General features: G+C 36.8%; 1 protein-coding gene across 9 annotated transcripts in view; it reads right to left on the reverse strand.

The window, feature by feature from the left end:
- LOC134539911 (GDNF-inducible zinc finger protein 1-like) overlaps nt 1–22,707 on the reverse strand; it is a 130,719-nt gene extending 108,012 nt beyond the window's left edge. For 5 of the 9 annotated variants that reach the window (XM_063382296.1, XM_063382264.1, XM_063382277.1 and 2 more), the window contains exons 1-4: nt 22,083–22,560; nt 19,140–19,527; nt 8,508–8,564; nt 1,467–1,812 (exon numbers count right to left, since the gene is read on the reverse strand). In XM_063382296.1, coding sequence (XP_063238366.1) covers nt 1,467–1,812; nt 8,508–8,564; nt 19,140–19,527; nt 22,083–22,120 — 829 coding nt within the window. In that variant the 5' untranslated portion in view covers nt 22,121–22,560. The other 4 variants (XM_063382287.1, XM_063382272.1, XM_063382304.1 and 1 more) reach the window with 3 other exon arrangements.
- Between the last annotated feature and the right edge of the window lie 2,010 nt (nt 22,708–24,717).

Here is a 24,717-nt window from a genome sequence, read left to right on the forward strand (position 1 = left end):
ACACCTAGCAATATAACGGGCCTACTTAGAGAATTACAATAGCAGCATTACAACATGCAATACTCTTACATTCTTACAATGTTAACTAACGATTCTGGGGAAAAACATGTTCAGTTATGCATATTTTTTATACACAATGTGTCACGCAACAGAACTTACGGATTATAACGGTTGAAAAAAAAGTAATTAAATAAAATAGTTAGAAAAAATGCAAAAACATAACCGCACACAAAAGCCACGTGTTTTCGTATCAGCTTGGTAGTTTTCAAAATGAGAATTGGTATTGCTTCTATATCAAAATGCACTTTATTTTCTTATGATCGCATCAAAAACTAACTTCACCTGAAACAACGCTTTTAAATTTGCGTAATAAGATTTGTACTCATCTTATTGCACGTGAAAATAGCCTTCAAAAGATAAACGACGCCATGCCCGTTCTGTAGTTCACTGCATGGAACGGAACAAAACACAAAGTCTCAAGGGCAAATTAAAAAGGATCAAAACACGAACAAATGAAAGCCGGGTTCGCTAGTGAACCAACGAGTGTATGGATTGACCAGAAGTTATGATGGGTGGTTGTAACAGCCTATTGCAACGGACAATCGTAGACCAAGTAAAAAAAAAGTTGCAGTTGCAGTGTGCCTTAAGCAGCAGGCTTTTAGCGGAGTCGTTCGGTAGCGGTACGAGCGCATCAAAACAAAGCTTTGTTTGAATTACAAGCAACTTTAAAATTTCCAGAATTCGTAGAATTTTTCTGACATTTCCCGGAATTCCCTGACCATTTTAATTTCCCTGACATTTCCCGGTTTTCCCGGTTTTCTAGTCCTGTAGCAACCATGATTTTGCTTTCAAAATGCAACGTCTATTCTGTCATAAATAAATGCAGCAAGCAAGCTACTAATGTGTGAACACGGTAGTAGAGCAATTGTAACTATTTAAACATAGCGTCAACTAACGTGTTCACATTTTGTCCATTGAATAACAAGTCTCAAGTTTTTTGTTGATGTTGTCTACAATCGTAGACCATTTAGTTCATTTTATTCCAATACTGGTGTGACAATACCAACAAATAACAGTTTCTTACAAGTTTAATATGTCAAATAGTCCATATTTACATTTGTGGATTAAATATGTTTACAATATTTTATAACAAGTAATATAAATGTTTATTTAATGTTGTACGTTTCAAATGCTGGATAAAGTGCTTGTTTACAAATGTGCCTGAAGGTTTATATGCCACCGTTAATAGTTTTTAATTTAAAATACACAAAATGGTACATTTTCCATTGAGTACATGCATGTATAGTAGTAACTAGGTTTATGCTAATTTCTTTAGTAATGTGGGAAAAATAAAAACGTAATCCCCCAATGAACATTTCAGAAAAAAATTGTTCCTCTTTTCCTACTCAAAAAATTAGAATCCCTTCCAGCTCCAATTACAAGTAGAACTACTATAACACACACACCTGAAATGTTCTGCCCAGGAAAGCCGTTATCGTCATTAAAGATGTTCGAGAAACTAGGCTTTCCATCCTGGTTCGTCTCCCCCTCCTCAACGTTGGATTCATCATCTTCTAAGTTCACTTCCTCTTTGGGTTCGATGATGTTGATAAGTTCCACTTCATCGCTGGTGTCATCGTTGTAAGGTTTGGACACGACAACAAGTTCCTCGTTAAAGGAGGGTGGGGCCGAGTACATCTCCGGTTGGGTCGCCCGTCGCTTGCGCTTCACGGGAGGCGAAGAAGCTTCATTGTATTGTGCAGACGTGCTTTCCTTGAACTCTAGCTTCTTCTGGATGATTGGTGTTGGACTCTATAATAAAAAAATAAAACAAATTCAATAAAATTAATTTTGGGGGAGTAAATAAAGTAGTTCCTCAAAAAATATCAACAGTGAATGATTACAAAAATGATGTTAGAAACGAATCTCCAACCTAGTGGTTTTCAAAGTGTACACCAGTGCAAAAGATTTCCAGGTGTGCCCTGTGGTATACCAGAGAAGTTTTTGTCCAGATATAAAAATAACTATAGTTACTCTATATACCAGATCATTACGGATATACCACACTTTCTGTCAACACATCATTATTACGTATGTGTTATTTGTAACAACTACAGGTTTTGCTCGAACAGTGATTTAGTTTATCAAAGCACTGTAGTTGCTCTTTACTGTTTGTAAACAAACCTCAAGTTGAAAATCAGTATATCTCTGTGAGGTGTTAATTAATATAACATACCTCTCAAAAATTTGTATATGGTGTGCCTAATATTATTTGTAGGACTTCAAAACTACAAAAAACTTCAGAAGCACTTTCCTAAACCATAACCTTAGAGTGGTGGTGCAATGGTAACACATTGCATTGGTCGAGCTCACCCCAAACCAGGCAATCCCTTCAGACAAGTGCCGGGATTGTTCGCTGCTTTCTTACCCGGTCTCCCTGCATCACTCTTTGTATGTGTCCTGACTGTTAGAACGTGTCCCTATTATTACTTTATTGAAATCCCTGTGGAACTGCTACATAGAGTAAAACCCTGTTAAGAAGTTTCTCAATGCACTTGGAAATTTAAACTTACCTTATTAGGAAGGAAATCTTATTAAAAATTAAAAAGGTAAAATGGTAGATATTTATAGATGAAGTAGTGAATTCTTTATTTTTCATGTGGGATTTTATTATGAGGGTTTAACAGTATTATGTCTACAATATTGTAGAGCATTTAGACTTGGAAATATTGTAATGTACTGCAACATTTAATGTTTTGACAGTTTAAGTTGTTATTATTTATGTTTTATTTAATATGTATTCTATGTCTAATATTTAATTTATTTTTAAAACGGTAGTTATTTTTAAATGTATATCTATGAGAATGTTACTCTATGGACTGAATTGGACGTTTGAAATTGAACAATTACCGAGACCCCTCTAAGGAGGAATTGACTTTAAAACGGTAAAAATTTAAGTCTAGCATTGTTAACTGGCTTAATTTGAGAAGGTTAAAGAGAATGTAATGGCCAGCTTAAGCTAGCACAGCTTCGTGACGTCGGCGAATTGAAATCCTACTAAATAGCTGGAAAGTAGTAGGCATCCTGGACTAAGGATGGTAATTATGTAATTTTAGGGTGTATAGATACTTAAGTAGGCTTTATCTACAAAGATAAAGATCCTAGGAGTGATAATTATGTGAGTAATAGAATTGCAAAAATCTGTGACCACAATTCTATACAAATCGCCACGTACCTCCCTTAAAATCGTCACATCGCGGCCTAAATGAATTATAAACATTGAAATTTGAAGTTAATTAATATTGTCTATGAGAAAACTGACTTTTTTGATACAAACTGTTTTATTTTTATTCACACTTAACGTAACTCAGAGGTCTGACGAGCGAGAGACTCTGAGCACTACCGACCTAATTTGAACCTATCTAGCCGAGGTAAAAACAATTAAGAACCCTAATTCTACGAAATAAAACTGTGTAAATATCGTCGAACCCGAATCAAAGACTTTTGCTTGATAATTAAATGTGCGCATCGTCACTCCTGACAGTTGGAAATTCTATATAGACAGTTAGTGAATTTGAGTAGATATTGGCTGCTTCTAAAATATATATCCAATATAGCGTGTTGAAGAACTACAGTACTCAATAATTTCAATATCCTGCTATGAAAATCAATATATTCGGGAAGTCATTGATGTTTATTCTAAGTCAGCATATCTGATGGATGACCATCCTTTGTTTGCAAATGTCTCACAAAATATTTTCTCCCATTTGTTCCAGTCCGATTCCACTGTAAGTTTCATTTGCATGCAGTTGTACCAAACTACACTGGAGTATTCTAAGAAATGTTTTAAAATTTCTATTTTCTTTTTGTCTTCTTTGATAAGAAAACGTTCACATTCTTTGTTGAAATCTTTAATCCGTTGGTAAGCATTCGAGTTTCTGCCCATGAATTTCTCAATCATGAAATATTATGCAAATTTTCCCTAAATTTTGTGTTTCAGATATAGTTTTTTTTTCTTCAAGAATTTTTTCTAACAGTTTTTCCAATTTTTTATTTGATCCACTAGGTATAGATTCAGCACTTTTTGTTTTTTCCTCAATTTCTTCCAGGTAAAAATCCTTAAACTGTAATTTTGCTCTCTATCCAAATATGTTTTTGATATATCATCTGTCAAACTTATCCATATTTTCCATGTTTGATGTCTTTTATTTAATGATTTACTGACCTTTGCATAGTTTGGAGTATTTGTAACTGCTTGGTGTAGATTTGCAGGTTGGTGTTCGAATGGAATTTAAAAAATCTGCCCATCAGGTGTAGCTATTGAGGTTATACATGTGAAGTTTGATTTCCCATCTGCTGTTGATTTCACAGCAAAAAAAAACCTCAATTTTTCAATGTTTCGTGAAAAATTTGCAGAAAATGTTGTTTTATAATAATGTTTCACTCTTGGTTAATTGGTGACATGAAACAAAGACGTAATTGTGTTTCTATATTTAACGAAAGAAACAACATTTAAAGCCCATATTTCAGGGTTTTTTTCTTCATATTTTTACAAATATAGATAATATTCTCTTCAAAAAAAAATATTGTTAACAATAATCATAACCCACTCTCACTTTTCATTTAATTAAATGTCACAATATTTAGTAGGCTTTGTTTATATCGCGCCAAAGACATACTGAAAGAAAAGAGTTCGCACATGAGCGAAATGGTTTTCTTTACAATGTGCGAACTCTTTTCTTTCAGTTTGTCTTTGGCGCGATATAAACAAAGCCTACTAAATATTGTGAAATTATATAAATTGACAAAAATCTTATTTTTCAAATTGAATAATGGAATAATCTTATCAAATTAGTGTACTGTCATCGGTCCTCGATAAATCTACAAAGTTTGAATGAAATCTGGTCGTTTAAAGTGGGTCAAAATCGCACCCAAAGGAGTCGGTTACAAACTTACAAACAAACAAAAAACAAACATACAGGTGAAGCTAATATAAAGCGTGTAAAAAACAACCATATCTCTTAAACTTGACTCTGGTTTTATGTGAGCTCGCAGGCTAAAAAAAAAAAAACAATTAAATTTTTTGTTAAAATTTGCTTTTAAAATGAATTTAACCTAATCCTATGTCCTGAAAACTGGCGGTTCTGGCACCGGATGTTTCTGTAGATTAAATTCCAGAAGAAATCGAATTATGAGGAAATTTGTATGTCGACCGGTGTGGGGAGAAATCTTGTGACTCCATGAGCCCAATCACGGAATGCTAATTTAGGCAGTGAAGTTCCATTCTAATTCTTGCACCCCGCCTGTAACCAAAGTCCCAAATTTCTTAGACTGGTTAACAGGCGGCTAAGGCTGGGCAAGACTACGCCCAGGGAAAGGCAAAAAAGAGGGGGGGGGGGGGGGGGGGGACAGCTATATGACAATCACTTACCCAAAACAGCAGGGTGAAGTCACGTTGGCTGACTCCAGTAGTTGAGTAGGCAACTCCCGGCGCGGAAGTCCGCGGTAGTCATGACGAGGAAAATAAAAAAAATTTAGATTAAAAAAAACTAGTATGGGCAGCCAATTTTAAAAATAAGAAAAAATAAGGCATCTATGCCTTGACGTTATAGACTAAATGTCGTAGTGCCGAGTCTAGGAAACAATACAGTGGCAGACACTCGCGAATTGCAACGCATGGTCCGTACTGTCCAGATGCTGCCCGCCGAATGTTCAAAAATGGAGTCGGTGCACCTAATTAAAGACAGTTACGGCGCCTATGCAAGAAGGGGTGGGGGGGGGGGGTTGATGTGGTGGTGGCGCCTCCCGCTACCTCGCCCTGGCGATTTGCGAGTAATGACTCGTCGGGAACGACCTCTCGAGTTGTAGCCAAGTCTATTCCTTACGGCTGGTTCGGAGGGGCCAGGGACGTGCTGCCCTCTGGCGGAGAGAAGGGAGAAGCTACCCGTTAGTTCTGGCCGCTCTCGCTAGATGTGGCGAGCATGAAGTACAGTAGACCCGGGTGCGAGTCTTTTCAAACGTTGTGCCCCATACTGGCGACCAATCGCGCTCGGACGGGCAGTCCGGGTCATCGGGGGACGTTGGCTCCCAACACCTTCGGCAAGGGAGGGGCGGGGGGTGCTGGAGAGAAACGCTTACCCTGGTGGGAATGGGCTTCCATCGGAGACACAGACGTGCTTGGGCGCTGTTGAACCTGACCGGAGTTATTGGCGAAAGACGCCGATGTCAGACTGTCTCTCGGAAGGGGTGGTGGGTGGCAGGTTGCCTTATGCAAGCGTTTTGCGACTCAACGGTGTTGGCTACCAACACCCGGGGCATGGCTCCAAGCGGGAAAAATTTGAAGCCGGCTGCTTGGCTAAGACTAGCCGGAGAAAACTGTGGTTGACGAGTCAGGAAAAAAAAGGGGGAGAGCACTACACCGAAGAAGCATGGGTCCGGCCGTACACTGGGCCGAAGAATATTTGAAAACTGGGCATATATGTTTAGATAAAAAAAATTAGGAAATATTCTAATTTTTATTATTATTAGCAATAATGGTGCTGGAATGGCGCATTATCGGCACATACTCCCTCCTCTTTTAAGCGGATGCTTATGTCTAACATACAAAACTCATAACTTCTGGGAGTACCAGAATCACCTATCTCCAACTACTTACATATGTACCGCGTGCACGGCTAAAGGAATAGTGAAAACTCTTACACTATAACATTGAACAAATTTATCTTAAGTGGCCACTTAAATCTATTATATCTTAATATTATCACTCATATACCTAGTACCATGGAATTTTATTTAACTTATTTCCTAATTATTCTTATTTTAGTACCCGGGTTTTTTGGGAAGTTTTAACATTTAACAATGTTAGTTTTGCCGTAGGGTGCTTTTTAAGATATCAAAATGATAATCCTTCTACCTACTCATATCTGTCAATAAAATAATTATTACTATGCACCCCACGCTTTTTTTTTAAATAAAATAATTTTTTTTATTTTACACTATTTTTAATTCAAATTTATTAAAATTTATTTTCTATTTTTTAGTTCAATTTTCTATAAAAGCATGTTTTTTTAGTTTTTTTTAAACTATTATTTATTCCTTTTATATGTATTTTGTTGCCCCGGGGCTCCCTTCTGTTTGTAATTAATGTAATGTGTACTTAAAGATAAAGATAAAAGAAAAGAAAAAGCTAAGTAAATAATTTTAGTAAAAGGGCAGTTATATAAATCAAACCAGCATTCTTGTTATTTCAGTATTACTTATCCTCTATCCACATAGCCTCCTAGAGTTTCTAGTAGGTTATAAGTAAATTCCTTTGTACGAGTCTGGGCACCTCTGTAATTATAATTGCTGTTTTTTGTTTGTGGGCTGACCCTTCCAAAGCATTATTTCTTACTTATTCATTTATTGAGTGTTTATCTGAAGCCCAGCGTACGTTACATAAACTATATTGTTACGAATACAGACAATACAGCAATGGGTGCCAAGTTCAGCGCGGGCTGGCGACCACACTCGGCAGCCACTGATGTCATGCACCGTCCATTGACGTAAGGCATGCCACACGTGCCTGGCCGGATTACAAGGGTCGTCGCTACCCGCTACACCCTCCTCTCCCCGCTCATCGTTCTTCCTCAGGCTATTATCACCTTTAGCGGAATGGGAATTCCGGGCTTACAGATGCTGCCACGTGGAGTGGCGTGAATCAGCATTGCCATTCTCGATGTTTCGAGCGTGGGGTCAGCCCGGGATGACACGACTCATCACAACCGCTATCGTCGATTCGAGAAGGGTGTCACAAGTATTAAAGCAGCAATGCCGGCCTCCGTGGAAATTCCGAGCGAGTTCGGAGAGTTTGGAGGGTTCTGCGAGTGAAGGGAAGTGCGACATCAGCGAAGAGGGTGAGAGACTCCCTCGAGAGTGGCGCGACGCAGAGCGACGGAATCGGAAGAGTGCGAGATTGTGTGTGTGGACAGGTGCGAGGTAAGGGGCGAACCACTGTTGAGCCTAGCTCCAGTGAGAAATGCGAACTGTGGAACTTGACAGACATTGAGTGACTTGCCAATAAACATTTTTAAGAGCCAGTGATTGGTGATCGGACATTTTTAAGTACAATTATTTATTAGTAATGTACCTAAATACTAATAATTAATAAAACTGTAATAAAACCTGATTGTGCTATCCCTTACAAACCCAGTTCTTCCTACAATATGTTGTAACAATATTATACAAATAATTGGAGACACAATAATTACTTATTGATACAGAAAAATGTGGTCATGCTACACCTTGCGATTGATAAGCATTGATATTAATCCTCTGCATGTGGTGACTACATTAAAACAGATAGTGGCATTTAAGAAGTGTGAAAGAGTGTATTCAAAACATGGATTTTTACAATAGTTAGGAGGAAAATAATTTGGCATTCACAGATACAGCCCAAGCTTCCTACCAAGAACTAAGGCTAATACATCAGGAGCTTTAAACTCTCAGATTGTGACAAATAAACTGACCTTCTTGGCTGGAGCTTGCACGGGCGCACTGCTACTCATGTTTGCCAACAACGGATTCTGAAACACACACACACAGTCTTCCTGCAGATATCCAACCCCTCAGTAGTACAGCGAACAGTTACTAAGCATTAACATTTATTTTAAATCACTCCGAGCAATGACGGGACGTTCCTCCCCCAATAACTCTGATACGTCTCTTTGTTGATGTCAGCAAAATGTAAAGTCTAGCAAAAAAAAATTTGCAAAAATTTTAAGTTTAGATTACTAACAAAAGTGCATTATAATGGGAGTTTCTTAGCTGTCACTGCTATTGGCATACATATAAAGCCCATGTGACTTGTATACTTGCAATTATCTGCAGTGTGACTCATCTCTAACACCACAGTTAAGCCTACCTGAACATATGAACACAAAAAGCAAGGCACAATAGCCCCTGCTCGAACATAAAAAATAAATGGAAACCACCCCCAACAAATAAAAACTATCAGTAGGCTATGTTACAAAATAATCATACATATTAAACAATTTTCATCTAAAAATTTGATTACTTTTATGTGCAACACTACATAGGAAAAAATTCCTTTCGATACAGCTTACAGGGTTGGTAGCTTTCGAAGTCCCTATTTCTTCTAGAAATATTTTGGAAACTTCTATAAATTTCTGGAACATTTAAGAACTTAATGTACTTAACATCTTGTATGTTCTCCAATATTTCAAACTTATTCACTAAACATGTTCTCTTTTTCCGTGAAACAAAAATATAATAAATGTTTTTAATTCACTGTATCCAGCATTGAGTAGCTCAGAAAGAATTTCATACTATGCCTACTAAAGTAGCTATTTAATGTTTATGACCTTACAACACTATTTTCATTCCTTACTCTAATAACATGGCCATATAAAAATTTGCTTTACACCAAGGTTTAAGATAACATTAAGATGTTTTAAAATAAATTCAAATTAATTTTATAAAAAAATTTTTTTAACTTTTTATTTTTCAACCCTTGTTTTTAAGGTACTAATTCGTTTCATCAAAAAAAGTTTCAGCCAAAGTTTCAGATAAGTTTACGATTTATACAGTAAATTATAACGGAAATGATAGTACGTATATCAATTTAAAAAAAGTAATTAATTTTTTTACCTTAAATCTTATTTCCACCCCTTGCATTAATAGTTGGTTATATAAAAATTAATTTTACCAAAATTATTAGACAATATTAAGAAAGTTAAAAACAAAAATATATGTATTCGGTAGTGTACATGGTAGAGAAGTTTAATTAATTTTCTTATTCCAACCCCAGGTTTCTTCAACCTCTTGTAATAATTGGATGTATTATCAAAAATTATTTCAGACAAAAGTTTTAGATAAATATTTTAAGATTTACAAACAATTTGAATGGATTTGATGGTGTGCCTACTAAGGGAGTCATGAATTTATTTTTGTATTTCAAACCCTCTTTATCCAGTCTTTGAAATGGTTGGTTGTATTAGAAATTGTTTCAGACAAAAGTTTTAGATAATTTTTGTAGGGTTTACAAACAATTTTAACTGATCAGATTGACGTAGCTGCTCTGGCAGCGAATTCTAGCGGCGGGTGCAGAAGCTAAGTGTGATTCACCTCAAGAAATGTAGTTGAGAACACAATTTGCATATATGTTTACCATGCTCTGCAATATTTTTAATAATTCCAAGTTAAATTTAATGTCAAAGTTTCGTATTATAAGTGTATTTGTAACATGAGAACACACATTGTGCCGTGGATTAGGGATTTAGGCACGTTTTATTTAAAATTTTGCCATCATAAATATTTTTGGAAATTTATTTTTTTTTTACTCATCTTATTTCTTTACTACCAGGCCCTCAGCCTCTGTTCTCAGAGGCGAGCTGATTTTTTTTCCCAGCCTAATGCTAGGTTAGCAGTCTGGCTAATATTTCTCCCGCCTATAGGCACGTCGAAAGCCAGTAACTTAATTTCTCCGCATGACTAATTTTGCCTACAGCAGCTTGAGGAGCAGTGCTGAGCCCTGCTAACTCTGTCACAAATCGGTATAAGGTTCACTAGCAGCAAGACATGACAGGAGGATCCCGTGGGCCTTGCGTCCCACAGACCATGCGTTTTTTGAAGCCATCCCCCCCTGCTCCCCCACCCTTTCTTCTCAGAATTGGAGCCAGGAGTGATGACCGCTTGTGAACTCCTGGGGACGGTAACCGAATTCAAGGCCATCTCTTGACAGCCGCAGATACGATTCTGGTCTTTAACGACATCTAGCGACGGCTGTGGTCACTAACGCCACTTGTGGGCGTCGGCAGCGCCGACACTAGCGCGTTCGCGCGGAGGTAACGACAACCTTTCTCCCCCTTACATCTCGGGTCGCTAGGTGGCAACACTGGTTGCTCCATAAGCCCATACCAGTGACACACTCGTCGGCCACAAGTCAATTTCTTAATACTTCTTCTCGCCACCAAAAGATGGCGCCTCAGTCGCGCAGTCACTCCAGTAAGATCTAAAATATTTTTTGCCGGACACCTTCGGGTGGGCTCGGTAATTTTCTGCTCCGAGCCTAACCCCCCTCCCATTCTCTAGAGATCCCGCGCTTATGATATACTGACGATATCCCACGCTGAAGGGACTTCAGTGCGCGCATCCTGGCTGACTGGTACCTCTTGTAGCTGTGCTCTTCGGCGAATTATCGGCATCGCATCTTTTATTATGTAGTCTTCTCAGACTATAGGGATGAAGTCCCTATCTGAAAATTTAGATTAACTAGTCAGTAGATTAGTAAAAAGTAGAGAAACTTGGTATTTTATATATATATATATTTTATTTTCTTAAATCATTAAGACTTCCGCGTATACCGTGCATCGTGGTTCGGGTTTTCCGAAACGAGACGTCCTCTCCTGAGCGCCAGGACCAACACCCTGTTCTGGTAAGTCTTGGCGTCATCCCCCCTTTAATATCCCTCTATTGGCCTTTTGCTCCATTTAAGTATACTGTCTGGAAACAGGTCTGATTCTTTGGAATTTGGACTTCTGTTTCAGACAGGGTTCCAAGTTTGGGGGAACCAAAATCCTCTGCCAGAACCTCTAGAGTCGGATCCTGAGCAAAATCCACCATCTTTAGGCCTACTACCTCGATCACCGTCAACCTACAGCTCTGGGTGATACCCTCATTATTCAATCATTTTCTTTACGAACTCAAAAATAGTCGAACCCAGTTAAGACAGCGGACAGTTAAAGCAGTTCGAGGAGAGGAAATTCATATGATGTTTTGCAAGGACTATATGTACAACCTGTAAAGTTAGCTATGTTAATTTCATTCATTTCTTTAAATATTGTTATTTTTGTAAAACATTTAGGGCCGGCCCTCTCGTAAATAAAGTTAAAGAATACATATAATTTAATAAGTGTAATTGTGAGAAATTTGTGTAAGATCACTTATCAATGAAAAACAGATGTTACAAAGGAATATTTAATCTATAAAAAAGATTAACAAAATAAGGAAGTCTATAGACGTAACTGTTGTTTTTATTTAGTTAATCTATAATAATGATCCCTTTTCTCCCATGTGTTCGTAGGGAGTCACTAAATTTTCTTTGTTTACTCCTAGTGTCGCCTCTGATGTTGACTTTTGATAGCTATTAATTGAGGGCCACAGTGTTAAGAGTTTCCAAATCTTTTTACCTACTTATTAAATATTTCTTTAAGACACTTGGGGTATTACAACATGAATTTGCTTGTTACTGAGGTTAGATGTTACACATCTCTGATGAATACCGAAAGACTTGCTCACATGTTTTTCTTTTTTCCAATAAAATATTAAAATAAAGAAAAAAATTTGGCTGTGTATGTAATACAAAGTTGTTGAATTACCAAAATATATTTGATTTTGAAAACGTGTAGAATAACACTTTGCGGAACATTGTTCCCAGGAGCAATTGTTCTGCGTAACATATTGAATTGTGTTTTAATGCAAAATATTAAAATAAAATAAGCAGTTTATGTGTTTGTGATTTGAAACAAAACAATCACAAAAATATTTTTGATTTTATAGATGTGCATTATAAAGCTTTTGATATAATTGGATACGTGATTAATGAACATTATCCCTGGAAGCAATTGTTCCATTAAAAGTATCCAATACTTATTGCATTCTAACATAAAATATTTGAACACAGTAAGCAGTTAAATGTGATTGTGATACGAAAAACCATAGCCATTATAAAAGTTTGATATAAACTGGATATGCAATAAGGGTCATTCCATGTCAAGTGGTCTAAACATTTTTTGTGACCATCTTCAAGCTTGATGAAATTTGGGGTAAGTCAATACCATTACTTAGGAGGATCTTACACAAAATTTCAGTTTGATTGGCAGTATAGTCTGGGTTCTAGAGGCTCCTGCACAAAGATGGTCGTTGCAACACCAGCGTGCGCCTGAATAAAATGGCAAGTTTGAAATGCTATTGTGGCACAACTACAGCAGCTAGCATCCTGAAAATTGGTAACTTATGAGAACTTTTTGTGCTCTACACAATGGTAAGAGTATCACTTATTCAAAAGGCTTACCTTTATTGCTAGCACCTCCCAAAGTTGGCAAAAATATTCATTACCTTAAATTTAGAGCTGACTTTTGCTGTCCATAACTTTACAACAGTGTTGCCTGAATGCCTGTGCTTCTGCTAGCTAATCAAGACCATAGCTGCTGTCAGTTTGCCAAAAGAGCAGCTTCTAAGCTTATTAGATTTTGCAGATATTTGCCTCTAAACTAGTGATTTTACCCTTTTTTAAACTGACATAGCACAAAACTATCTTCTCTGATTGAGTTCTTTCTGGCATGGTTAGAAAAGCCTTTTTTGCTTTAAGAATCATCTTGTTTTATCTTTGTGTCTCAATGTTTAAGGTAAGAAAATTTACTTTAAAAATTTCCCTTTTTTAGCTACCTGACATAGAACGCTGCGACAAAATCAGCATCAAAGATAGTGAATTTCCAACCACTTAAATTATTTTTACTCCTTAAAATGATGAGGTATTAATATACAAGCAAATTTTTATATAAAAGCATAAGCTAACTATTTTTTTATTATTGATCATGTAATAATTGACTAGACGTGAAGGGAAATAATTGTTTATACTATAAACATTAAATCCTTGCGTTGGTCCATGGTGGCTGAGCCACTACCAGTTCATGCTCTAAAAGACATGCTTCTCTCAATGAAAGCATGAATTGATATCCCCATCGCCTAGGGGTCACGCCCGATAGCCAGGCAAGGCCAGCCACGGTGGGTCTCTTTACCATGGGTTCCCAAGCCCACCAGGGGTTTCTTGCCATGGATCCCAAGCCAGTGGTGGGTTCATGGTTGCCAAGCCAGAGTGATGCACTGTTCAAGTAAAGAATAATGAAATGACCAATGGGAAAACGCGGACGTAATTATTGTTTTACAATTGATTGGAATTTATCTTCATTGTTTGACAGCATCATTTCTGTTAAAGTGTACTGCCTTCCCATTGCTGTAGCGTTAGGAGCTGGAATGTTGGCAATAATATGCTGTTCTGGTATCCAGCAGGTGTCTCTTCTAGGAGGCCAGTAAAATGATCTTGCAATTCCATAAGAATGCATGAAGTTGATAAGAACATCATGCTCTTCAAGTGAAATTTCACAAATGTTGCCAATCCACCATTTGTTTTCATAAATACAGGCAACATATTGGCCAGGCTGAAGACTTGCAATTGATAGGGTTGGTGGGTTGACTACAGCAGATGGGTTCAAATGGGCTAAAAATGATGAGGATTCATTTTAAAGTCTGCTAACACGAATTGTAGCTTCATTAATGGGTACAAAGTGATGGTTTTCCCTGGTTCCTGCTACTGTACGGCCATCTTTAAACCTTTGTTCTTGTTGTAAGGAAACTGCTTCAATTTCTTTTTTGGAAATAAAAAAGCACTTGATCCCTTTGATCTGCTGCACACAATAGCTAAACAGATATTGTGGTGTCAAAATTTGGTTGTTGACAGGACGTTGAAGGCTGGCACGTGCTGCTGATTGCTTAATAGTTCCACCAATGCCATCACAAGGTGACTTCCCATGTCTTGTGCCAAAAAAGTTCCACTCGGCAGTACAATTAAAATTGTTTTCATGATGGCACAAATTCATAAAATTCTTGTAAGTCTTGTATTGTGCAGCAGAGCCATCACTGAAGTAGTATATGTGCACTATTTCACCAACAATGTTCTTTAGATACTCTATTAGCTTGCATAAAAAGACATGCACAGCGATTGTGTCACTGATAATAGAAAAGCTGATGCTTTGCAATTGGTTGGCATTCTTGTAGTACACTACAAAGGGATGCAATGTAGCTTGGCTGTTTTCCCAATGAAAACCTTGAACTGCATCTTGTACAATAAAGGAATAATTTTCGGCAAAATCCATCAATATAACTAATTCACCAGGTTTAAAATTTTATTTTGTGGCTTTAAGGTGGTGACTTTGAAATTTAACAATGTAGTGATGGGAAGAAAGTTTCAAAATTTTGCTGGCTAAGGCTTTAATGAAATCTTCAATAGTTTCCTGTTTGGATTCCAATGTATCCCTATCAGTGTGCACCCACTGCTTGTATAGAAGTATGTCTTCACGGTCATTGTCTTCAAAATACGTTTGCAAATATTTTACCAATTCTTCAGTCTTTGGAAATTCTTCACGACAATGAGGCATGCAATCTTTTGAATCCAAGCTGCAAACTGTCTTACTGATGAGGCACTGGTAGTCGTCTTTAATGGGAGTGGCTTGCAGCATTAGCTTCACATTTTGATGAATGGTACATACTCAAACTGAGTGTGTCCCGGATGCACTAACAGTAATGCACGATTGGCCTAAGCTCACAAAATTTAGAAAATTCTATTTCAGATCCATATTGGGTTCGGTATTCTGCATACAATTCCTTCAAGTTACAAATGATTAGTCACTTTTGCACTTGAACTTTAGTATCTTCTGAGAGCCTTACTGAAACATAGTCCTTCTTTCTAGGGCACAATCGAGTAAATTCATCATCTTCGTAAAACGTAAGTACTCTTTGTTTTATTTCATCCAACAGCTTCTTTCCCTGTTATTTCCAGGCATTGCCAACAGACCACCTTCTTCTTTCAGCTCCTTGCTTTCTTCACCATTCTTTCAGAAACATCAAATTCTTCTGCTATCTTTTTAATAGACCACTTTGCTGGAACTAGAGTCAATATTTTGAGTTTTTCTTGATAACTTGTACTTGCCAGTTTCATCTTTTGCTTTAGCCCTTCTAAAAGTGTGTAGTATTCTGAACCAATGGCGTAGCCAGGATTTGTGTATGGGGGGTGTTAAGAAGCATGCCCTCCCCCGGGAAAATTTGGATTTTAAGGTGTAAAATAGTGCTATTTTAGCAGTTTTCGGTACTTAAATTTAAATATTGTAATGGTAAAAATTTTATTAATTTTAATATGAAATTTGTTTGAGTGATGAATAAGAAATTAATTAAAGATTTGGTGCTAAGGGGGGGGGGGGGGGGGGGGGGGTTGAACCCCTAAATCCCCCCCCCCCCCTGGCTACGCCCCTGTTCTGAACAATTTTCACTTTGCATGCTTGTACTTGGCTCTATAATCTCATTGCTGTGAAGATGGCTAAGGGTAGCAATTTGCATTGTAAGTGTTGTTTTCACTTGATCCAGCTTTTTATTTGCATATCTAATATTATCTTGTGATGATATCAGCCGTGGAATTTTTACAGGAGAAATACCAATGGCTGTTAGACTTGTATTCACCTTTTCTGAAATTAACGTTTCATCATCTGAATCCGAAGTAGAAAATGGAGATGCAGCTGATTCTTTGTGGCTTGCCACTTCCTTTCTGCAGGATGGGCATAGTTTTTGGCCTGGCTTTACATGGTTTTTGGTTAGACTTGTCAAGTAGTCTGCTGTTTTTACATCAATGGGTTGCAGACTCTTTTTTGCAGAATGGTTTAGCTTTCCAAAAGGGTTGCAACATGATTTCTGCATCAAAGTTAAATTTGTAAGCAGCAGTGCTTCATGATGCAGACACACAGTTGATGCTTAGTCAAATTCTAATCCACATCGTTGACTCAAAAGGACCTGATCTTCAGTTTTCAGTTCACGTACAAATTTTATACCAGCATTATTTGAATGGAATGATACATTATGACAAAGTGAATCATCATTATTACCTATGGTGCATTTCTGCAAACTTTCAATAGAAAGATCTAACTCCATCACAGGAAGAAGTCTTGAACACAGTCTGTAAATGAAATAACACAATATTTTAGAACACCGTCAAATTGTAATATAATTCTTAATATATGTTAAGTCTTAGATAATTGTTTTCTAACTGGTCAGATCATCAAATACCCCATTTTGTCGTGTCAAACAAAAGGTATTTTTCAAGAAAATTTTCTTGCCTTAACCATTTTATATTTATGTGTAGTATAAACAATTTCCCTTCACGTCTAGTAAATTATTACATGATCAATAATAAAAAAATAGTTTGCTAATGCTTTTATATAAAAATTTGCTTGTATATTAATACCTCATCATTTTAAGGAGTATAAATAATTTAAGTGGTTGGAAATTCACTATCTATGATGCTGATTTTGTCACAGCGTTCTATGTCAGGTAGCTAAAAAAGGGAAATTTTTAAAGTAAATTTTCTTACCTTAAACATTGAGACACAAAGATAAAACAAGATGATTCTTAAAGCAAAAAAGGCTTTTCTAACCATGCCAGAAAGAACTCAATCAGAGAAGATAGTTTTGTGCTATGTCAGTTTAAAAAAGGGTAAAATCACTAGTTTAGAGGCAAATATCTGCAAAATCTAATAAGCTCAGAAGCTGCTCTTTTGGCAAACTGACAGCAGCTATGGTCTTGATTAGCTAGCAGAAGCACAGGCATTCAGGCAACACTGTTGTAAAGTTATGGACAGCAAAAGTCAGCTCTAAATTTAAGGTAATGAATATTTTTGCCAACTTTGGGAGGTGCTAGCAATAAAGGTAAGCCTTTTGAATAAGTGATACTCTTACCATTGTGTAGAGCACAAAAAGTTCTCATAAGTTACCAATTTTCAGGATGCTAGCTGCTGTAGTTGTGCCACAATAGCATTTCAAACTTGCCATTTTATTCAGGCGTACGCTGGTGTTGCAACGACCATCTTTGTGCAGGAGCCTCTAGAACCCAGACTATACTGCCAATCAAACTGAAATTTTGTGTAAGATCCTCCTAAGTAATGGTATTGACTTACCCCAAATTTCATCAAGATTGAAGATGGTCATAAAAAATGTTTAGACCACTTGACATGGAATGACCCTTAAGGAACAATTACCAGATAAACTAAAAGGTAAACATTGAAAGTAGGTAGCAGGTTCTGGGAAATAAGTGGGATAAATAAATAAATTGTATATGCATCTGGAACTAAAACCATTTTATTTACCAAAGGGGCACTTAAATATTACAAGTGGTTTTTTTCTTCTGTAAAATAGTGCATAAAAAATTAGCTTTTTTATGTTTTTCCATAGTGTTCACCATGATGTAGACCATAATAAAATTATATGATTGCTATTCACATTCTAAAACAAACAACAGAAGTTTATTTCAGGGGGACCAACTGGTTAAAATTAAATTTATGAAGTCAAATTAATGAAACAATATTATTATTCATTTTGAGTGGTTATTTGACTTTTGATGTGTGAATTTTTAAAGACTGTTAAATTAATACTGTCCTATACAATTTAAAAAATTAAATTTATTCTGAATGTTAATGAAAGTAATTGTGATTGGCAATAGTGTTAATAAAAATTAAATTAAAAAATCTTTTATTGTGTGAATTTAAGTGATACTGAATATTTATTTTAATGTTTCACACCCAATTGATGGTGCATCACACATTTATCCCAATGAATGTAGTACAAGTCTGTACAAGCTAGCCGTTCAATGTGACTCTGAAAAAAAGTTTATTTTATTTTGTGCTTTAGTGTGTCGTCTTTTGTTATATCACATGGCTGTTGATTTTGCACATTTTTTATGGAAAAAAAGTTTTTTTTAGAGATTTTTTCAAGTAGCTAAGTTTTTGCTTTGCTATGTGTTAATAACTTGAGTGAACAGTTGGTTACATTTAGTCAGCAACACTGCAAATATACATACTAATTCATTCAACTGTATAAATGGAATTATATAGGTAATCTGACAGGATTCTAAGAACTTGGGAGTAGTATAGAGCTCATAAGTCAAGGATAATTGTGGTGAAAATTATTGAATCACAGTTGTTTGGTTCTTATAGCAATTTTAATAATAAATTTTCTCTTTAATATTTTTTTTTCTTTTAATTCTTTTCATCCCACCATATCCTTAAACTTCTAAGCCCTGCCCACAACTGACTTCTCCAGAATTGAGTGAGAACCGAACAAAGCAGTTTTGTTGGATAATCAAGCATTATAAGTACCTACTTAAAAACACCATTATATTAATACTTTTTTTTTCAAGAAGTTATATTTTTCAACATTTACTTACCACAAAATAAATGATCAGTAATCTTGCAAATCAGTTGAGGTTCAGATAATCGAGGTTCTAAAATTGGCTAAAGAAGTGCAAGAGATGGATGGACTCACCACAGAAGTGTCGTCCTCGCTGAGCCCCTTCACCTGCAGCATCTCAGCTGTCTTGAGGAACTCAGACAGTCTGTCCTGCTGCACATTCACTTGACCGCAGTACATGAACTCCAGGATGTCCACGAGCTCCTGGAAGGAGACGTCCTTCAGGATGACGGTGGGGTGTTTGCACGGGTTAACCCGGAACAGTTCCTTGAAGTAGGGGCTGCACACGGACAAGACAAGGCGGTGCGCCTGCACGTACTTGCTGCCTGCCGCCAACGTCACGTCGACCAGATCTTCGGCCTTCTGCAGCAAGTGGAAACCCTCCGACAGGTTGCTGTGGAAGTTGTTCCACTGCAGCGAGAAGTGTTCTTCCGACTCCCTAGACGCTGACATCGCTCGCTGCCTGCAGACAATGAACAAGTTCATTAATTTAAGTTATCACAATTATTAAGCACTTAATTTTAAACATCTGCTGTTTCTAAATATACCTCCTTAAAGGAATCTTTAGCCTAAAGGATCCTTAAGAAGTGCATCTTTAAGATGCCAGCCATTTTTGTTGACCTTCCAAACAGTTGCACGGATCCCAACAGGATTTCTAATGCAGCTGCCCGTGAAAAAGGATGAGCAGCTTGCAACCTTTCATGTATCCTTGTGGCCTTTGAAGGGATTGTGTTGCTACCTTTTATTAAAAATTTTAGGTACCTACTATAGTTTGTTGCTTAGCCAGGCAACTGCTGTCTACACCCAATTATGTTTATGTATTTCTGTGCACGGCAGCGAGATGGGTAATATGTAAATGTAGGCGGAGAAAGGAAGGGGAAGATGAGGCAATGCATAGGACAACAGTGATGGGAAATCTACAGGAGAGGAGGAAGGAAGAAAGACTGGTGAAATTGTTCAAGGTGATCAAGGCAGCAGGTAAGGGAAATTTGGGAAATAAGTTGCACAGAGGTTGGTACAGAAAGAGGAGAGACCCAGAGTGGAAGATTCTGAGAGTGGAGGGGAACAGAAAGAGGGAAACACTCATTCCTAGTGAGGACAGGGAAGGGATGGGCTTGAGGACAAGGTGTTGGAAATGAGAGGTGCGAAGGACCTACCAAGACAGATAAATGAATTGAGAGTGGAGTAGGGGAGGGAATCTTTGCCACCAGACAATGTCAAACTACAGGTGTAAATTTTTGATCTAAAAAAAAAATACTGTCACATGATTAAATAACTTTTGAAAATTGCATCAAAATAGAGTATGAAAAATTAAACACAAACAAATGAATGCTGAAAAATAATTCTTTGCAAATATACCAAGTTGGTAACCGTCTGAAGAATTCAGATATATTTTCACAGCTGAATGTAGCCTTTAAAATTATTACAACTCTATTCAGCCCAGCTAAGATGACCTGATTCGAACGCTCACAAAAACACTTTAAAAAATATATTCTGAAAACATTCATCAAAAATGTTTGTAGATGTTTTAAATTTCAATGTTCAGTTCGAATTTAGTTGGGCAGTCTTTACTGAAGAAAATGAAAATGTTTGATAGAACTTTTAGGTTGATTTATTTTTTTGTTCTTGCACAAAAACTAAACACTGTCTGCCATGACACAATGCTCACAAACAGTTCATGAGGTTCCCACAGCCACACAAGCAAATTTTCCAGTTAAAAATTAATAAAATGTTTGTTAATTTTGATGTAGCTAAAAATATTCTTAATACTTACATAGATCACATCTCGTAAATAAGTCCCCAAGTCCCTTGGCAGTGAGTGTAAAAACCAAAGACAAATGTGTCCTTGGGATGGTGGCTAAAAATTACTAAAACACCTTCGATGGCTGAATGCTGGCGACTGTGGTCGTTGAAATTCTAAATGAAAAAGTTCCAAAATTAAGTTTATAAACGACTCAGCCCGGACAAGGCCGTAAAGATTGTCACTTAGTGCATAAATATTTTCTGGCATGAGCCACTGCCAAACACAACCTATTCAAGCCACATTGAGCTGAGAACTGGTGAGATGACACAACTGCCTCCAACCACACAGGGAGGAGGGAGCCACGTGACCTCTCCAACCAATCACAACGCACCTTTCTCGAACCAGGACTCAACATATAAAATACATTTATTTACATCTAGACATTTCTGTGAAAAACAAATACACAATCATGACGTTCTTCGTGATTGGCTGACATAAAAACATGATAGCGTAGTGAAAGTATATTTCTGCCGATTTTCCCATCATAAGACGACACACAGAACTTGCCAAAGAGTCCCCGTACTGAAAATATGTAAAAACAAAAATTTGGCACCACCAAGTCACGAAACTGTCCCTTGACCTTTTACTAACATAATACACCATGATTTAGAATCATAATTATAACTTCTAAATAAATCCAAATTTAAAATATAGTTATCAAAATAATAATTAAAAGAGAATAAAATGCCAGAAAATGCTTTTTCACAAACAAATGAACAAATAAAGTGAAAACCAGTATAAAAAAATAGTTACAGGGCTTTTTTCTAAATAAAATAATTAAATATCAAAATTAATAAGTACAAGAATATTAATGACAAATCACATGTATTAATTCCTTGGTCACTTGGTATGACCTTTAAGCTATATAACCAGCTGATCCACAATAACCATAAAATATAATATTTATTCTTCCAAAAATACTCATAAAAGCTGGGGAGGACAGAAATACAAAATAAAGGATCCTTTGATTAATGCTGCACTGGTAAAGGACATATCCTCACTATTTAGAAACAGCAAAAGATACAGATATAGCCTATATGATCAATCAATTAATCATGAATATGCTTGCAATTGGGCTTTCCCACGGTGGCAAGAATTCCCCCTCTCCCTCTAAAAAACTTTGTTCTGTAAATCCTTCCCACTCTCACAAATATTATCTCACCCTCCAAACCCATTTCACTCGCATCCCATCCTCACCAGGAATGAGTGCTTACCTCTTTCCGTTTGTCTCCGCTTCCATTGGAGCTCCCATTGATGTTTTTTCCTCCCTCTGAACATACTTCTCTGCAATCTATATCCCAACTTCCCAAACCCCTCTTCCCCTTGAAACTTTCAACAGCCTTGCCAGTCTTTCTACTTTCCTCCTCCCCTGCAATGGGTCACAGTCCAGGCTCTTCATCATCGCCAATGGATTATAAGTCTCCGCCTCTTTTCTTACCTTTTCCTACCCTTACCAATCACTAATCACGGTGCCCTGCGATGTACCTTTTCCCAACCTTTTATTTAGGTCAAGACGAACGAATAAGCTTTATCTTTTTCCTAAAGGGATACGAAGAGTGCTGTCATACAATAAAATGTTAAAAGTAACATATTAGTCCTAAAAGTAAATTATTAATCTCCTAATGCTAACAAAATTGCCACAATGTTAAGCCGGTAACACTAAACCAATTATGTAAATGTTTAATTAACTTAATAATTAACTTACAATTGATAACAATAGATCTTATAAAATAATTTTCCTTTTTCTTGAATATTTAATACCTTCACTTCTGTACGGGAAAGACGGGAACTCAGAATTCAAAAAAAAAAAAATAACAAAATAGAAATCTTAATTTATGGTCATACACAGTTGGCATTCGATATAAAAAAATAAATTGGCTAAACGTTCGATTATCGAGATACTATACAATCACAAGATGAAATAATAATACGCTGTGCTGTTACATTTATGACTATTTCACGCACAGAAAGTAAACAAACTATTTATTTACTAACATTTTATTATATTTATCGTTGTTTGTTTATATTTTTCCGTTTGAACGATTTATTTTGTGTAATTGAACGTCTCTACGTGTGTCGGAATCTTTGATGTAATTCAAGCTGACAATTAAGCAGCATTTGACTAGACCCCTCTAGGGCCTTATTGGTTTTAACGGTGATTTAAGCTTTTGACACTGATTTTATATAAAAGAGTGTTTACTGTTGGAAAATAACATTTTAAATTTGTGAGGTTTCGGCACTTTAAGGCGTTTTGGGTGAAGTCGGATTTTATTATAAAGTGTTAATTTACGTTAACGGTGTTTTTGTTCCGGCCAATGGGAGGCCGAGTTGCAATAATGAAGAGTTTGGAACTAAAATTAAGAATAGAGAGTTATAAAATTGTGGCGACACAATTGTGGGTTTGGATCCCTTGATAATCCGATATTCGACGAAGCTATTTAGGTCATCCAAGAAAAAGGATGTTTCCAAACGACGTTTATAATAATTATATGTAGTTATTATAGGGCGCATCAGAACTGATGCGATCTTAGGAGTGAAAATACGTGAGTAATATCTGATTCAATTTCCTCCATCGCAAAGACCGTGTCTACGAACCAAAAATCGTCATATCTGTTTCCCTACAAATGTTAAACATTAAATTAATACGTGAAATTACGTCAACATACTAAAGACAGACGTGTTTTAATTAATTTTACTCTGAATACACAATCCAATTCCTATACCCAGAGGTTAAACGGGATAGGATCTCACGGTGTTTTGCCGGCACATATAATGAACTACGCCGCGGTACATTTTTAATTGAAGTGAACTTTGAAAGTATATACGATAATTTATTCATTTTTCGCCGCACCTAAACTGAAAACAACGAACTTTACAAACGGGATAAAACGGACTTTTGTATATGTATTCATGTGTGCAACCTAATTCCTGAGCATGGTAAAACACATATTTAGTTGCCATATGTCAAGTTATTAATTTGAATATTTATTATTTTATTAAATACGACCTAGAAATCACGTTTGTACTTTATTGTCTGTATTATGTATGTTAAAATATCCCAATTCTCCTTGTTTCGACAGTCTAACTATTTGTCCTGAAACTTTTACAAATTTCCTCTTATGTGTACTGTCCTATCTATTCTTTAGAAACACCTGACATTATACACATAAGAGTGGCGCCCATAATAATAATTATACAGACGTTTCAGTGGAGCGACCGATCAGCTGATCGATATAGAGCTAGGTGCAGAGCTATACTTTGGCATAGAGCTAGCTGCAGAGATACCAAAACACAACATAACACTATATGTTATATTATTATATTTATGTATATTTCTTCATCTGTTTTTGCACACCTCACACACCTGAGTGAGGTATACTACACTGTATACACAATTTTCTGTATTTACAGAAAGAGGAACCCATCTGTGGGGCCGATTGCTCAGATCTAATTTGTTAAATTTAGGGAGATCTAAGCAAGTTTTACAGAATTGTGATTGTGTATAGAGTAATTTGTGTGTAGGTAACCATATTAGTGTAAGATGGCTCAGCAACCGTACTTTCTCAAAGGCCGAGCTGATAGTGTAGAGGAGTGTCCCACTGCATGCAGTTCTGACAGTGGCACCCTCACGGCCAGGGAGGACTGTGACTCACCTGTCAGGGTAGAAACGATGCTACACACACATGCGCATATCCAGCCTAGTGAGAGGTTAGGGAGGCCAGTGTCCCCCATTCCCACAGGGGAAATTACACACATAGGGAACACGACATCAGCCACGTCAGAAACAGCCACGTCATCTAACTCTGACATATCTAAGATGCTGCAACAGATCTTCCAACAGCTGTCCCG

Source organism: Bacillus rossius, chromosome 1 (genome assembly GCF_032445375.1).
Source record: "Bacillus rossius redtenbacheri isolate Brsri chromosome 1, Brsri_v3, whole genome shotgun sequence".
NCBI classification, from domain to species: domain Eukaryota; kingdom Metazoa; phylum Arthropoda; class Insecta; order Phasmatodea; family Bacillidae; genus Bacillus; species Bacillus rossius.